At 49.7% G+C, this 14,547-nt stretch overlaps 1 protein-coding gene across 2 annotated transcripts in view; it reads left to right on the top strand.

Moving 5' to 3' along the window:
* Nucleotides 1-14,300, top strand: part of CLUH (clustered mitochondria homolog) — a 33,195-nt gene extending 18,895 nt beyond the window's left edge. For both annotated transcript variants that reach the window (XM_036394990.2, XM_036394992.2), the window contains exons 11-26: nucleotides 209-426; nucleotides 981-1,085; nucleotides 1,840-1,940; nucleotides 3,340-3,492; nucleotides 4,128-4,190; nucleotides 4,872-5,116; nucleotides 5,877-5,961; nucleotides 6,451-6,604; nucleotides 6,889-7,028; nucleotides 7,134-7,214; nucleotides 7,789-7,914; nucleotides 8,399-8,520; nucleotides 9,753-9,846; nucleotides 10,631-10,765; nucleotides 11,778-11,851; nucleotides 12,452-14,300. In XM_036394990.2, the coding sequence (XP_036250883.1) occupies nucleotides 209-426; nucleotides 981-1,085; nucleotides 1,840-1,940; nucleotides 3,340-3,492; nucleotides 4,128-4,190; nucleotides 4,872-5,116; nucleotides 5,877-5,961; nucleotides 6,451-6,604; nucleotides 6,889-7,028; nucleotides 7,134-7,214; nucleotides 7,789-7,914; nucleotides 8,399-8,520; nucleotides 9,753-9,846; nucleotides 10,631-10,765; nucleotides 11,778-11,851; nucleotides 12,452-12,620 (2,065 nt within the window). In that variant the 3' untranslated portion in view covers nucleotides 12,621-14,300. The remainder of the gene's footprint in view (nucleotides 1-208; nucleotides 427-980; nucleotides 1,086-1,839; nucleotides 1,941-3,339; nucleotides 3,493-4,127; nucleotides 4,191-4,871; nucleotides 5,117-5,876; nucleotides 5,962-6,450; nucleotides 6,605-6,888; nucleotides 7,029-7,133; nucleotides 7,215-7,788; nucleotides 7,915-8,398; nucleotides 8,521-9,752; nucleotides 9,847-10,630; nucleotides 10,766-11,777; nucleotides 11,852-12,451) is intronic.
* The last annotated feature ends 247 nt before the right edge of the window (nucleotides 14,301-14,547 follow it).

Here is a 14,547-nt window from a genome sequence, read left to right as displayed (position 1 = left end):
TTTTAAGGCTTTCCCAATGTCCCGAAAGTTATGTTTGTTTCTAGAGGCTGGAAAAAATCCTGTGGGCGCTGCTGTAGGCGTGTTTGTGGTGGGACGTTTGGGTCACTTGGTGCTGGCAAGGCAGGGGAGCTCAGGGGGTGGGACACGTTCCAGACGTGTGGCGCTCTGGGATTCTGCTGTGCTGAACTGCCCTTTCCCTTTGCTGCAGGTATCTCTTATTCATGAAGCTGGCTGCACTGCAGCTGATGCAGCAGAAAGCCAACAAGCAGGAGAGCTCAGCTGCGCTGGAAAATGGAGCCTCTGCAGAGAATGGCGCGGCAGACAGCGAGAGGCCTGAGTCAGAGGACGGGAAGATGGAGGACAGCGTGACTGGGCTGGATCAGGTGAAGGAGCTCGCGGAGACCATCGCGTCCGACGATGGAACAGGTAAGTACCTTGCTGGGCTGGCGCTGGTGGGAGCTGCGCCAGGCTGGGCTGGTTGGGGTGACTGATGGTGGTTAAACAGGACAAGCACTGGCTGCCTGTCTGTGTTGCCTGGCCTCTTTGTTAGAGCTGCTCACACCCTGATGCATGACTCGCCCCTGCAGGCAGGGGGACTGAGGTGTCTGAACCCAGCAAGGCCCCCAGCCCCTCAACTCTTCCCTGGGAGCGAGAGCCTGGCCAGGCTGGCCTCTGGAGTGCAGGGGAGGGCTGGGGCCAGGCAGGAGGCCAGCAGTGCACGGGCACCTTTGGGAACCCCAGGCTTGCATTTCTGAGTGCATGTGCTTGGAGGTGGGGATATCCATGGGATTTTTGGGTCATCTTATGTTCCCTTATTCAGACTTTGCAGCCATTCTCCTTTACAATTGATTGTTTTTATAATGGATTTCTTTAGAATGTGCCATCATTGCTGTTTTTAGTAACAAAACTTAATTTAATAGCTAGGAATGTCATTTCCTGAGCTCCACATTCATTTGTGTTCTGTTTTTTTCCTGCTCCAGTGGATCCCAAAAGCAGAGAAGTGATTCGGAATGCTTGCAAGGCTGTAGGCTCCATTAGTGACACATCATTTGATATTCGGTTTAACCCAGATATTTTCTCACCAGGTACGTGGTACTCAGAGCTGGGACCAGCCCTTCCGAGGGTGGCTGTGTCCAGCCAGCTGCAGATCAACACTGTGCTGAGGCCAAGACTGTTGCTGGTTTTGTTAGGCTGGGCAGGGCGCAGGGCCCTCTGTGAAGCACGGAGATGCAGAAGAGAGGAAGCAGCAATGGATTGCAGTGCTGGAGCTGCCAAGGGCAGCCAAGGGGAGCCTCTCCCACCCCCGGGGGAGGGCTGTGGGTTGCTGCCAAGAATCCTCCTGTGATTCTCCAGCATCCCAGCTGTGAGACCATGTGAAAAGAAGCAGAGGGAGGGAAAAAATCAAATTTGATCCTCATGTGGTAGTTTTCACAAAAAATAACACTTGTAGTTGAACGACTGATGTCAGGACCTCAGTGAAGGGCTGGGTTTGTTGTAGTAACATTTCAGTGAGCAGTCACAGTGCCCTTTTACATGCACACATCAGGCACAGGCATGAATTTCCATTACTTGGAGCCATAGTTTTTATTGGGAAATTGAGAAGCTCCCAGAGTGCATATTGGGGTGAATACTGGGGCAGTGTGCAGGCACATTGCAGGAGAATGGCCAAACCATTGAGTTTGAGCAATTCCAGCCACTGCCTGAACACAGCAGCCAATGGTCTTCCCATCAAAACATTTATAGTTTGAGATAAGTTTTTGAAGCATCCAGCATTCCAGGGAGACAGTTAGGTTTCTGTGAGTTGCTGTGGTTGATGTTTTTTCTCTTGTCCTCTCCCAGGTGTTCGCTTCCCGGAGTCGAGCAGAGAGGAGGTGCAGGATCAGAAGCAGCTGCTGAAGGACGCTGCTGCGTTCCTGCTGTCCTGCCAGATCCCAGGCTTGGTAAGGAGCCCAGAGCCAGTAGTGATGCTGCCCTCAGAGCCTGGCTGCTCTGAGCAAGCTGGTGACCACTGGGACAGCAGCTTTACCTGAGCAGCTGCAGGCTCTGGCACTGCTGGGGGACCACAGGGTGAACAGCATGAGCATTGCGTGCAAGGCACGAGGGGTTTTCCTTTGCCCATCTTACATCATGGCACAATTTTCTCATCTCAATCCAACAAAAAAAATTTGGCACTGGTAATTAAAGCTATTGCTAAGAGTTTGGGACAATAGAGAGCACATAAGCCATCCTCCCTAGCCCTGGGCATCCTTCAGCTTATTGTTTTAGCTGACCCTGGCTGTGACTCAGTCAGTGACTAATAATTTGAAGTGAACTGGGAAATTGTTTTAATTAATAGCAGTCATTAAAAACTCCTTCTGTAAGTCTTAAGCATTTTGGACATTACCCATGCACCTGGCCACGTAAGAAATCCCAGTTTCTCCCTTCTGGGATGCTTGCTGAATTGATGGCTTATGCAGCTGTCAGAGCAGGCACTGGAACTGGCAGGGGAGAATTCATGAGCTCTACTCTGAGAGGTCCAGGAGTTGTTGGTCTTGTGTTACAAGAGGGTTTTCCTTGTTGGAAAGTTTCTTCTGAACTCTAAATCCACTAATTCCGTAGTCAGCACAGCCTTCAGAACCAGCTATTCAATCTTTAAACAAAAAGTAGGTAAGTGAGTCAGAAAAGGGCTTGGTGATTGTAGATTACAAGGTAGTTGATACTCCAGTATAGAAACCCAAAACACTGCACAGGCCTGTGTGAGAGCAGGTTGCAGACCAGCTGCTGTAGCAGGTAGTCCTGTGCATATCAGAGAGGAGCTGGTGTTGCTCCATGACGTGAATTAAACAACTGTTTATCAGCACTGCAGCACAACTTAACATGCAAGTGACATTTGTCCTTATCAGCTACGTGTGCACAGCTCCACGTACTCTTTTAATTGGAAATGGCAATTAGTGACTGTGAAGCCCTTAAAGAAGGGTCAGCCTGCTAGTTGCACAGGTAGGAGTTGTTTTGCCTCTGAGAGAGTGTAGTGCTGCTCCTTCCCTGCTGAGACAGAGGAGTGAAACTGGCCCCAGTGGTAAGGACCTGGCCCAGACTGGGCTGGCTACTGCAGGTGTCCCCCCTGCCTGTGTTACCACGGTGGTCCCTGGTGTTACAGCAGGTGTTACCCACCAAAAGAGTCTTGTTTGGGGTCAGGGCCTCCTTTCAGGGCAACCCTCAGCCCCAGGTAAGGAGGTGTCTGAAGTGGCATTGGGGAATGCCTGTCCTGCCTCCTGGGGGGGGGGGTTTAATATTTTTTTAAATGAAAGTTCTTTCCTTTGTGTTTGTCTTCAGTAACCAAAGTCTGTCCGTACCCTGCAGGTGAAGGACTGCCTGGATCACACGGTGCTCCCCATGGATGGGGCGACCTTGGCTGAGGCCATGCACCAGAGGGGCATCAACATGCGTTACCTGGGCAAGGTGATCAACTTCATCACCAAGACCCCCGGCCATGCACAGCTGGATCACATCTTTGTAAGCATCAGGCTTAACATCAGACAGTTCAAACCACTCTGGCATCATTTGTCCCAAGGAGATTCCCACTTGGCCAGTTGTTCTCTCTGTGTAAAAATATACAGCTTCAAGAACAGGGGAGGAGGAGGACCTGTAAGTGGTGGCTGGGGAGGTTTTTTTTCCAAATCCTTAATGGATTTCATAGTGTTAGGAACTGTAAGTATCTTTTGGGGTAGAGAATTGCTTCAGGGATTCCCAAATGTAATAGTAATTAACACAGTTGGATTTTCAGCCATGTATTTTTTAAGCCTCTAAGACACATCTGGGCTTTGGATCAGACTCTGAAGTGTTGTGTGGCTGCCCAGGAGCAGGCAGGGGCTGGGCTGTGGCTGCCCCTGAAGCATTGCTGGAGCTGTGCTGAGCTGCACCCGTGGCTTGTGGGCACAGAGGTGCCAGGGGCTCCTCACTGGCTCCAGGAGGGCTGTCAAATGCTTTTGCAGTTCTGTTTGAATAGAGAATAGATACACTAAGCTCCCTTGCTGCAGGGAGAATAGTGTCTCTTCTGCAGATCTTGCTAAAAGACCATTTCAAAAGCCCGGTGTATTTTTCCATATTCTTGTCAATGCACTCAGTCTGTTCTTTATTCCTTTGGGTAGAAAATTGGAATCAGTGAATTGATCACTCGATCAGCCAAACACATCTTCAAGACGTACCTCCAGGTATGACCTGCAATCTGACCTCTTGCCTCGTATGTCCTCCCTAATGACTTTTTTCCACAAACAGAGCTGTTTGGGGTTCTCCTCTCATTAGGCAGTTCCTGGGGTTGCATGGCAACGAGAAGTACAAGCTCATTAGCACTGAAATAGGTACAGGCCCGTATGTAAGGGAAAACAAGTTCCCACTTGAAGAAAGCTTTCCCGGAGAGCAATCATTCATGCTTTTCCTCCCCAGATCCTCACTCTCATTGTGTTGGAGGCTTTTAAAAAGTGAAATCACAGCTTGTTTTCCTTGTAGTACTTTTTCCTCTTAAACAGTGTTGCTTTTGCCCTTCTAAGAAGCCTTTTTAATTGACTCAACACTACATATCCTGGTAGGCTGTATTCACACACAGCCTAGCAATACACGTGGCTTGGTTCCAGTGCCAAAACCTTTGCACTCTCTGCTCTCTCTGTCCCAGGTAGCAACCTGAAGCGTACATGCCTGCACTACGTTCCTGTGTGTAGGCACACACTTAATCCTACGTTGTCTGTGCTAGTGCCACTTGGACACGCTGCCTTCCTGTCCCTGTCGTGGAAGGTGGCCCTGTTTGTGTAGGACTGGGTGTGTGTGAGGCTCAGGGCTGGAGCAGTGCTGTGGGATGGCAGGTGTCTCTCCTGACTGACTCTGGTGTTTCCCTGTAGGGTGTGGAGCTGTCAGGTTTATCTGCTGCCATCAGTCACTTCCTGAATTGTTTTCTGAGCTCCTTCCCAAATCCCATTGCCCATCTGCCAGCTGATGAGCTGGTCTCCAAGAAGAGGAATAAGAAACGGAAAAACAGGAACCTTGGCAATGCTGATAACACTGCTTGGGCAAGCATGACCCCTCAGGAGCTATGGAAGAATATTTGTTCAGAAGCAAAGAACTATTTTGATTTCAGTCTTGAATGGTAAGTGGAGCAGGTGACCCTGGCTTGTCCCTGGATTCACCAAACTTCTGTAGCTCTTCTTCATTAACAGGACCTCCCTTTTTTATTTGCTTTCTGTTTGCATAAAATTTGTACCCTTGAGGGACTTAAACAGATCTTTAATGGAAAGAGATTGGGCAAAGAGTAGGAATGGGGAAGTGAGACTTGGAATCAGATGAAACCTATGATGCAAAGGCAGCCATGAAAAGCAGAGGAGGAAGGTAAACCTTTCCTAAGGGTACAGAAAGGATCAGAAGGTGAGAAGCAGAAGTAATAGAGTCAGAAGATACTTGTCTATATCAAGAGTGATTTAGGCTGAAGGGAGCTTCGGCTCCAGAAAAAAGGACAACTGCTCCTGTACATGAGCAGAGATGGGGAATAAGGAAGGGGCACATTGGTGCTTCCAGTATAGCACTCTCAATGAAGTGGCCCAAGAGAAAAGCCAACTTTTGGCAGTTGGAGAATGATCATCCCCTCGTGACAGGGACTGCTCGCTCCTCACCAAGAGCTGAAGGTACTCAGCCCAAACACCGCAGTGGGCTTTGAGAACACACAGGATTTCTGTAAAAGCACTGCTGTGCTCTGGAGGCTTTCACAGACTGTGGGCAAACTCTGCAGGGTTAGTCCTTGGTTTGGGTTAGACTTGGCTGTACAGGGACCTGTGCCTCACATACCCACAATGCAGCAATGGCCTTGAGCAGAAACTCCCCTGAGAGCTGAAGCTTGTGTGTACTTTCTGCAGTGAGAATGCTGACCAAGCAGCTGAAGTGTATAATCTACAGAAAATCACCCTGCTCCGTGAAATCTCCCTCAAAACTGGAGTCCAGGTAAGATCCACATCCTCCCTCCCTTGCCATCATGTCCTGTATGGAGGAACATGAGGAGTAAATGCAATGTGTTTTGCAGGCACAGCAGAGCCCCAAAGGGTCTTTGTGGTGTACATGTTGGAATACAGGTCCCAGCTCTGAGAAACAGATTTCTGGTCCAGTTCACTCTTAGAGTAATAAACTTGCTAGCATGTTCCTTGGAAGAACAGCTAGCCTCAGTACAATTGCACTCCCTTCTCACTCCTCTGTGGGCTGTGGGACAACAGCTGGAGGAGCTCCCCTGTCACGGGTTCAGTGTTGTCACCATGGTGCCATTTTGCCATGTACAGGTGGTGGTGCACACCTACATCTGACCTTGGAGACTTCTGTCCCAGGTCATGGTACAGGAGATGTTTTGACTGTGATTCCACATTCAGAATTTTGCCCCTTTTCTTGCCAAGTGCCTATGGAAGTGGTAACTGTGCCCTCCACTCTTTTTGGTCCCTCCAGATCCTGCTGAAGGAGTACAACTTCGACAACAGGCACAAGCCCACTTTCACAGAAGAGGATATTCTTAACATCTTCCCCGTAGTGAAGCATGTAAACCCCAAAGCCTCCGATGCTTTCCACTTCTTCCAGAGCGGGCAAGCAAAAGTTCAGCAAGGTACAGACCCCATGTGCCTCTGCCTCTCCTGATGATCCCTGATAATGGGAAGAGCAGGGTATTTGGGGCATGGCCACCAGGACACTGCTGCCAACCCTGGTGTCCAAGATCATCTCCGGCTATAAAGCCACCAGCAATGAGCAAGGATGGCTCAGGGCAGTGATGTCCTGTGCCCAGGGCAGTGACCTGTGTCTGTGTATCCCACCGTTGGTCTCACTTCCTGTCTCCAGCAGTGTTAGAGGTTCTTTAATATGTATATACATATGGAGATACTTTCTTTTCAGGTTTCTTGAAGGAGGGCTGTGAGCTCATCAATGAAGCCTTAAACCTGTTCAACAATGTGTATGGTGCTATGCATGTAGAAATCTGTGCCTGCCTGAGGCTGCTAGCTCGGCTCAACTATATCATGGGAGATTACTCAGAGGTAAGCAGGGGCTCTGAGGGGATCTCCTCAGTGCTCTCAGTCCTTCCCCGTGCTTGCTCAAGCTCACAGCGTGGTGTGACTTGCCCTGGGTTCTGTTCTGTTCAGGCCTTAAGCAATCAGCAGAAAGCGGTGCTAATGAGCGAGAGGGTCCTGGGCATCGAACACCCCAACACCATCCAAGAATATGTGAGTATGGGGAGCTGGGGGAGCAGCAGCACCCCAGGGGTCTGGCTGCAGTCTGAGAGCCTTAGTTCATGTCTGCAGCTGGAAAAGTTGCATTTTCCTCTCTTCTACAGCTTTCTTTCCAGAATTCTCCATTTCATCATCTTTTATGATCCTGCAAAGTGAAAAGCTGAGTGTGTCCTGTGTGCTCACCGTTTGTCCTGCTTACCCTAGGTTTCTAGTGTTTGTCTGCTGCATATTTATTTAGATATATTAATTCTCCTCGCTTCGGCCCTGGGCTTATGTCAGAAATTAAAAGAGGAAAGAATCCCCTCCAAAACAGAGTCAGAATATGACATACATATGTAAGTCAGGTTGGAAATACTCTGCAAGGGGTGTTAAGAGAAACTGAAATAAAACACACAGCTTCCTCAGTGCTGTGTCCTCAGGAACACCTCAGTGGTACTGTGCATCATTTCAAAGTGACTGAAGTCCTTCTTCAACCAGTGAGGAAGACTTCTTATTCATGTGCAGCTAAGGAAGGCGTGTAGAGATTAGTTTATTTTAGATTAATGCTGGGTCCCTTCTCTTGTCCTAGATGCACCTGGCTCTGTACTGCTTTGCAAACAGCCAACTCTCAACAGCACTGAACCTGCTGTACCGTGCACGCTACCTCATGCTGTTGGTATTTGGGGAGGATCACCCAGAAATGGCACTCTTAGATGTAAGTAATTTGTTTAGGAATCTTCAAGTTCCTAATCTCTGAGAAACCTCTTGGCCTTTAAGATGCCCACATGATGGCTGTTTAAAGCATTTAGGCAGTGCTTTTCCTCCCTGGTTGTTGCTAGTTGGTGCCATGAGATGAAGGAAAAAAGGAGTTTGACACTTTAGCTGGGAGGGTCAGCCTCTGTGCTGAGCTCTGCACTGGGACACTGCAGATGGTTTTGAGACCTGTAATCCTTAGGAAAACTCCTTTGTTTATTGTGTTCTTGTTGCACTGGCATAAACTGGAGAGTTTGTTACCTCCCTTGTGCCTGGATTGTTTGATCCATGGGGGACAATGGTCCCTGTCCCGTGTTACTGCTGCAGGGACTGGCCAGGGTCACAGCCCCTCTGGCAGTGACACACCTGTGGGGTCCCACTGTTCACAGAGCAGGAACTGCAGTGTCAGTGTGTCTTTCCCAATGCCTGCTTGGTTCTCTGTACAGAACAACATTGGCCTGGTGCTCCATGGGGTCATGGAGTATGACCTGTCCCTGCGGTTCCTGGAGAACGCCTTGGCCATCAGCTCCAAGTACCACGGCTCCAAGTCTCTGAAGGTTGCACTGAGGTGAGGCAGGGTGGGGTGCTGGGCTGGGTCACTGCTGTCAGAGCAAGCACACTCACTGAGCACTCACATGGGAGGGTCTGGGCTTGAGAACTGCATATTCAGTCTTGTCCCAGAGCCAAGGTCATGGTGCAGTATCCAAGTTTATTTCAAAAGATGGAGATCCATTGTTCTTAAGGTTAATGGGGAGATCTGCTGTGATGCTGCTTGCTCAAAACTCTGTCAAGATAAGCCTGGTCCCTGTGGACTCTCAATAGAAAAATGTATGTGGGAAGTAAAGGTTGGAGAGCCGGTAAGGGAATTACACTGGGAGACAGGGACAGTATGTTAAATGCTCATGTTTAATTGTTCCAGCCCTCAGAGAGGGATCTTTGAGAATCATTTAATGTGCTTTTGTCTTTTGCCATAAAGTTCTGTATTTGAATAAAAACCCTGAGTGGTTTCTGTGTGTTCCCAAGGGAGCTGGGACTGGTGACACCTGTAGGATCTGCTCCCAGTGCCCACTGCTGCTGTGCTGGATGCCCTCTGTCCTTCAGTGCAGAACTGGTTCTGTCAGCCAGGCATGGCCCACTCCCAGTTCTTGCTGCCACACTGCAGCCATCTGTTGTCCATCAGGCTGCAAATCAACCTGATTAAACACCTGCAAGAGCCTGCCTTGTTTTCCAGTGGCTGATGAATGTGCAGGCTCCAGAGACTCTTCAGCTGTCCCTCAGTGGCACTGGGGTGCTTAGAGAGACCCGTCTCCTCCCACAGGGAAACACTGCCAAACCCAGCAATTTCTTTTTCATTCCAGAAGCACTAAGGCCAACAGTCCAAGCCAAGTCAGCTCTCCCAGCTGGCGAGAGCCCAGAGGACTCAGGCCTGGCTCTGCCTGAGGGCTGCAGCCTTCCTCTCCAGTTAATAAATCCAGCCCCAAGGTATTCCACGGATCTGCCTCTCCCTTCAGTTCACTGTTGTGGCCTTCAGCGTTCCTGGGTGCAGGACAGAAGATGCCCAGCTCAGTCTTTACCTCTGTAGGTCACTTCTCAGCATTCCAGCTAAAATCCAACTAATTAGTGTAGTATTTGAATCCTCAGCTGGGCTGGGAAGAAGTAACTCCCAGGGTGCTGCATTCAGTCTCCTTTGACACGTGTGTTAAGACTTTCAGCGCAGACACCGATGGCACAGTCACGCTCACTGTAGCACAGAAATGTTTCTTCTTCAGAGAAGTGACTCAGCCCTTTTCCTTCCCTCAGCCACCACCTGGTTGCCCGAGTGTACGAGAGCAAAGCAGAGTTCCGGTCGGCTCTGCAGCATGAGAAGGAAGGCTACACCATCTACAAGAATCAGGTGAGGAGTGGCCCCACCGTGCACTTGTGAGCTGTCACTGCAGGGCCAGAGTTGAGCAGTTCTGCTGCAAACCAGTGCCCAGCCTGGGCCTTGGGGAGGCCTTTCCTACAAACAGCTCGGAGCAGATGCCAGGGAGTCCTTGTAGGGCCAGGGCAGAATTGCTGCCCTGTGCAGTAACTGCCCACTGCTATGCCAGAGTCTTTGCTCAGCTTCCTGCAAATGTGTCCACGCTCCACCCATGGCTGGACAAGCACTTCTCTTGTGGCATGGCCCCACGTTCTGGTGGGGCTTGGAAAAAACTGATCTCTTCTCATGTTTTGTGCCACTAGTCTTTAAATACCAGCTCCAAACTGGTTTGGTAGTGAGCTCTCAGCCTGCTGAGCTTTCAGGCTGCTGCTCAGTGAAACTCCTGCCCCAGCCCGGGGCTGTCTGAGCAGGTCTGTGGCTGCACGGGGTGACTCAGCTGAGCCGGCTGAGGGCACAGCCCAGTGTGAGGAATGCTGGAATACTGGTCCAGGTGGGGGGATGCTGCTCCTGGAAGAAGAGCCCAGTGCAGGGAATGCTGCTCACCCAGCAAATATGCTCCCACTTGATGAAAATGTGAAATGTTGATAAGAAGGTTCCCAGAGGAACTGTTTTACTTTTTGAATGCCAAGGCAGGTAAAATCCATTTTGCTGAGTTCCTGTAGGGGTGCTGAGCTGGCAGCAGCCGGGTGTGTTCCCTGGGTTGGGTCCTGCTCTCACTTGTGATGTTGAACCTTTTCTTTTTCCCATTTCCCATCAGCTCGGTGAACACCATGAAAAGACCAAAGAGAGCTCCGAGTACTTGAAATACCTGACACAGCAAGCGGTCGCTCTGCAGCGCACAATGAACGAGATCTACAAGAACGGCTCCAATGCCAACATCATGCCCCTGAAGGTAACCCAGAGCTCTGGGGATCGTGCTCTGCCAGATGGAGTTGTGTGCAGCTGCTCCTGAGGGACACGGACTGTCAGGAGGGGGTAGCAGTTGTCCCTTCCCAGGCAGAAGCCCTTGCTAGGGCAGTGGCTCAGACACAGGGTGGTGTCTGTCACCTGTGTGGATGGAGCACAGCGTTGCAGGGTGCCTGGGGAAGCAGCTGGGTACAGGGACAGCTCCTGGGGTGAGAGCCTGGCACACCTGCACGCAACCCTGCCCTGCTGCTGACTCACTGCCAGGCAGCAGGTTGCTCAACCCAGAAATACTTCGGTTTCCTCATCCTCAGAAATGCTGTCATCTTTTACCAGATGCTTTGTTCTCCTTCCAGGGATGTTGTGGTTGGGGAGGCTGCGCAGAGAGCACAGAGGGGCTGTCAGGTTTACCTTACATGGAGCAGCAATGACTGGCCTTCCTGGGCCAAACCCAGCCGCTCCTGCCTGCCTCCACACCTGGCAGAGTACCCGGCCTGTGCCATGGGCGCTCTCCCTGCCAGGCTGTACCCCAGCAGACTGGGGAAGAAGGTTGCAGCTGCAGGGAGGACACAGTGGGACAATGCTCTGTGTGTGGGTGTTCTCCCTGTGGAGAACTGGCAACAGACCTGACGAGTTCATGGCAATGAAGGGAGAACAAGGACCTTGAATCAAAAGTCCAGGGATTTGTGGCCAGTGAAGAGGCTCAAACCCATAAAAACATCACTAAGGGATTTACCCTTGTTAAAATACTTAAAGGAGGGGAGAAAACCCAACACATTTTGGAGCTGGCACTGTGATGTATTTAACTGAAGTCCTGCAGGGTTCAGCAGGAGCTCCCTGCAGGGACTGGTGGGAAGCTCTAGATGGTGCTTTCCAGCTTACAGATACACAGAGATAGATAATGTAAATGATGCCGTTTTCTCAACTGTTGGTAAAGAGACATGTTCAGCAGTTCAGTGTCCTCTCTAGGTTCCTAAAACTTCTTTTCCCTTGTGATGTAGTTCACAGCTCCCAGTATGGCCAGTGTCTTGGAGCAGCTGAACATTATCAATGGAATTCTCTTCATTCCACTAAGGTACAGTGATTCTTCTGGGTTATGCCTTTAGAAATCAAGTCTGCACTGTCTTAGTTCACAAAAGAGCACAAACCAGCTCCCCAGGACTTGTTTGTTTTAGCCAAGATCCCAATCGAGGCCTTGATTAGCATCAAGACCACTGCAAGCAGCAGGACTTATTATTATTATTATTATTATTATTATTATTATTATTATTATTATTATTATTATTATTATTATTATTATTATTATTATTATTATTAACTGTCTTTTATACTTCTAGTTGAAAATTTGATTGGGATGATGGTGGAAATAGGTGACCTGAGCCAAGACTGTTGTTCTAAGGCTGCAAATATCATTGGTAGTAAAAATGCAGCATCAGCAGCTGGAGGCTGTGAAGCCCCTGCTCTGCCCCAGCCCCACTGAGAGAGCAGATCCTGGTGCCTCTTTGTTCAAACCCAGGCAGCAATAAACTGGGCCCTGGCTGTGCTCAGGCATGGCTGAGCTGTGGGGGAGGGAGGTGCAAGCAGTGTTCCCCCATTGAACGAACGTGACCTTGTCCTGCTTCACCATTCCCACAGCCAGTCTCATGTCTGCTCCCCTTCCTGCTTTCCCCTTCAGCCAAAAAGACTTGGAAAACCTTAAAGCCGAGGTGCAGCGACGCCAGCAGCTCCAGGAAAGCATGAAAAGTGGGGAACAGCTGGAAGCAGAGGACAAAGCTGTGGAGGAGAAAGAGGCTGAGCCAAGCATGCCTTCTGCTGCCATCCCCTTAACACAGAGCTCTGCTTAACGTGTACCTCGCTTTAAAAAAAAAAAGTTTAAACCACCCTTTTCTGAATCTGGCCCAGGGCCTTAGCTGCCCTCGGAGCAGCTCCTCCTTTTTGACAATGTTATTGCACTGGTACAATTAATACACAATGCAAAGAACTAATCTGAGCAATGTAATCTGTGTGCCCAAGGCTGTGTCTGCCACGCGAGGGGAGGTGGCCGGAGGCAGCACAGACCCGTCCTGGCGCGCGGGGCCCTCCTGCCGTGTGTGTGTCCGTGTCGTGTGTGTGCGCAGCAGTTATTTCTACTTTGTACATATGAATTCCAAATGAACTGTCTGGAGGAATGTAACATTTCTCAGGTCATTTTTATGTTGACTAAGGACACTGCTTTGCTAAACCAGTAAAGAACCAGCCCCATCACTGCTCCACGTTCTTGTAAAACGTGGATTCCAAGCCAAAAGATTGATTTCCCCCAGTCACTAGTCAAGCTTGGGCTGAGAACAGCCATATTTGTGTCACTGAGATGACTGAAGCCTGTGACATGTGGAAGTGGGGGATGTACAGCATTTTCTACATCAGGATATAGCCATGGGATCCCTTTAATCATTTTTTTCTATGTTTGGTTGGCAGTTTGGCAATTCAGTGGGGTTTTGTAACATTCACATTCTAATTTTCAAGGTAAAGATATAGATAGATATATATATATAGATATATATATATATATATAGATATATATTATATTCACCGTTCCACCTCTGCCTCTGCTTGCAGCTGAGTAACTTGGGATACTGTATCCAAAGAGTGAGGGCTTGATCTTTAAAAAAGCGCACAAACTTCCATTGCAGTGGAAACCCCAGTGCCTCGGTGAGGTGGGAATGCAGCAAATGAGGGCTGAGCTAAGGGGAGTGAGGAGGGTATCACAGCCCTATTTGAGGGCAGGGGAGAGGGCAGGAAAATTGAGACCTGGTATCATTTGCAACAGCAGCTGTTGATACAGAGCTGAGGGCCCTGAACCTGACAGAATCACAACCAGAAAGTACCAGCTTTTGGGGAAGGGGTTTAAATAAAAACTGAAGTTCCCCCAGCACTGAAACCTCTGGCATTTTTGCTCACTGGTTTTGGGACTGGCGCTGGGAGCTGCCATTGCTGGCAATGGACGGTACTGAATGGCAAGTGCCACTAAAGAACTCCTCTTGTCCCCTCCCCTCCCACACCCATCCTGTGGGGTTGTCACTGTCCTCACGCAGGTAAGATATGGCTGCTGCAGGCCCTGGGATGCCGACAGAGTTGAATGTCCCGTTTTCCAAGCAGATCAAGCTGTAGAAGGAGGTTGGGCTGGCCGCAGCTGGTGCCCAGCCTCTCCCTGCCTCGCGTTGTCCTGGATCGTGCCCCGTGCTAATCCGTGCTGCTGCTCTTACTGACCCTTGGAGCCAAGTGCTGTCCCTGTGCTCTGTACCCTCGGTTTCCTGTCTGACCCTACAGGTATCTGTAACTCGGGGCTGGGCGGGGGGGAAAGGAGGGAGCAGCCTCTGAGGTGCTGGAGACAACAAAGCAGAGTCTTCACTGCAAATGAACTTGCTCCTATTAGAAAAATTCTGAATTTCCTGGAAAGCAATCAATAAATGACTACAGTGCATCTTTCCTACAAGATTTTTCTTTTACTAGTGTCTTACAGTCCATTAAAAGCTTTTTAAACTCTTGGAGGTATTTTTTTTGTTTCTTTACTGTTTGGTGCAAAGTGTTGGTACAGCACTGTAGCCACCACTCCTGTTCCTTTGAGCAGGAGCTGGGGGGAGAGAACAGGACCAGCTCGACTCAGAGGCTTTAAAATCAGTACCAGAGTCACAACCCCAGCCCAGAGGGGGTAGGACCCACAACCTCTGCTGTCAGAATCCATTTGTGCTCAGGGAGATGAGTCACTTGGCCCTCTCATCCCAGGGGAGATGT

Source organism: Molothrus ater, chromosome 21, assembly GCF_012460135.2.
Source record: "Molothrus ater isolate BHLD 08-10-18 breed brown headed cowbird chromosome 21, BPBGC_Mater_1.1, whole genome shotgun sequence".
Taxonomy (NCBI): domain Eukaryota; kingdom Metazoa; phylum Chordata; class Aves; order Passeriformes; family Icteridae; genus Molothrus; species Molothrus ater.
This window is presented reverse-complemented; position numbering and strand designations above follow the sequence as displayed.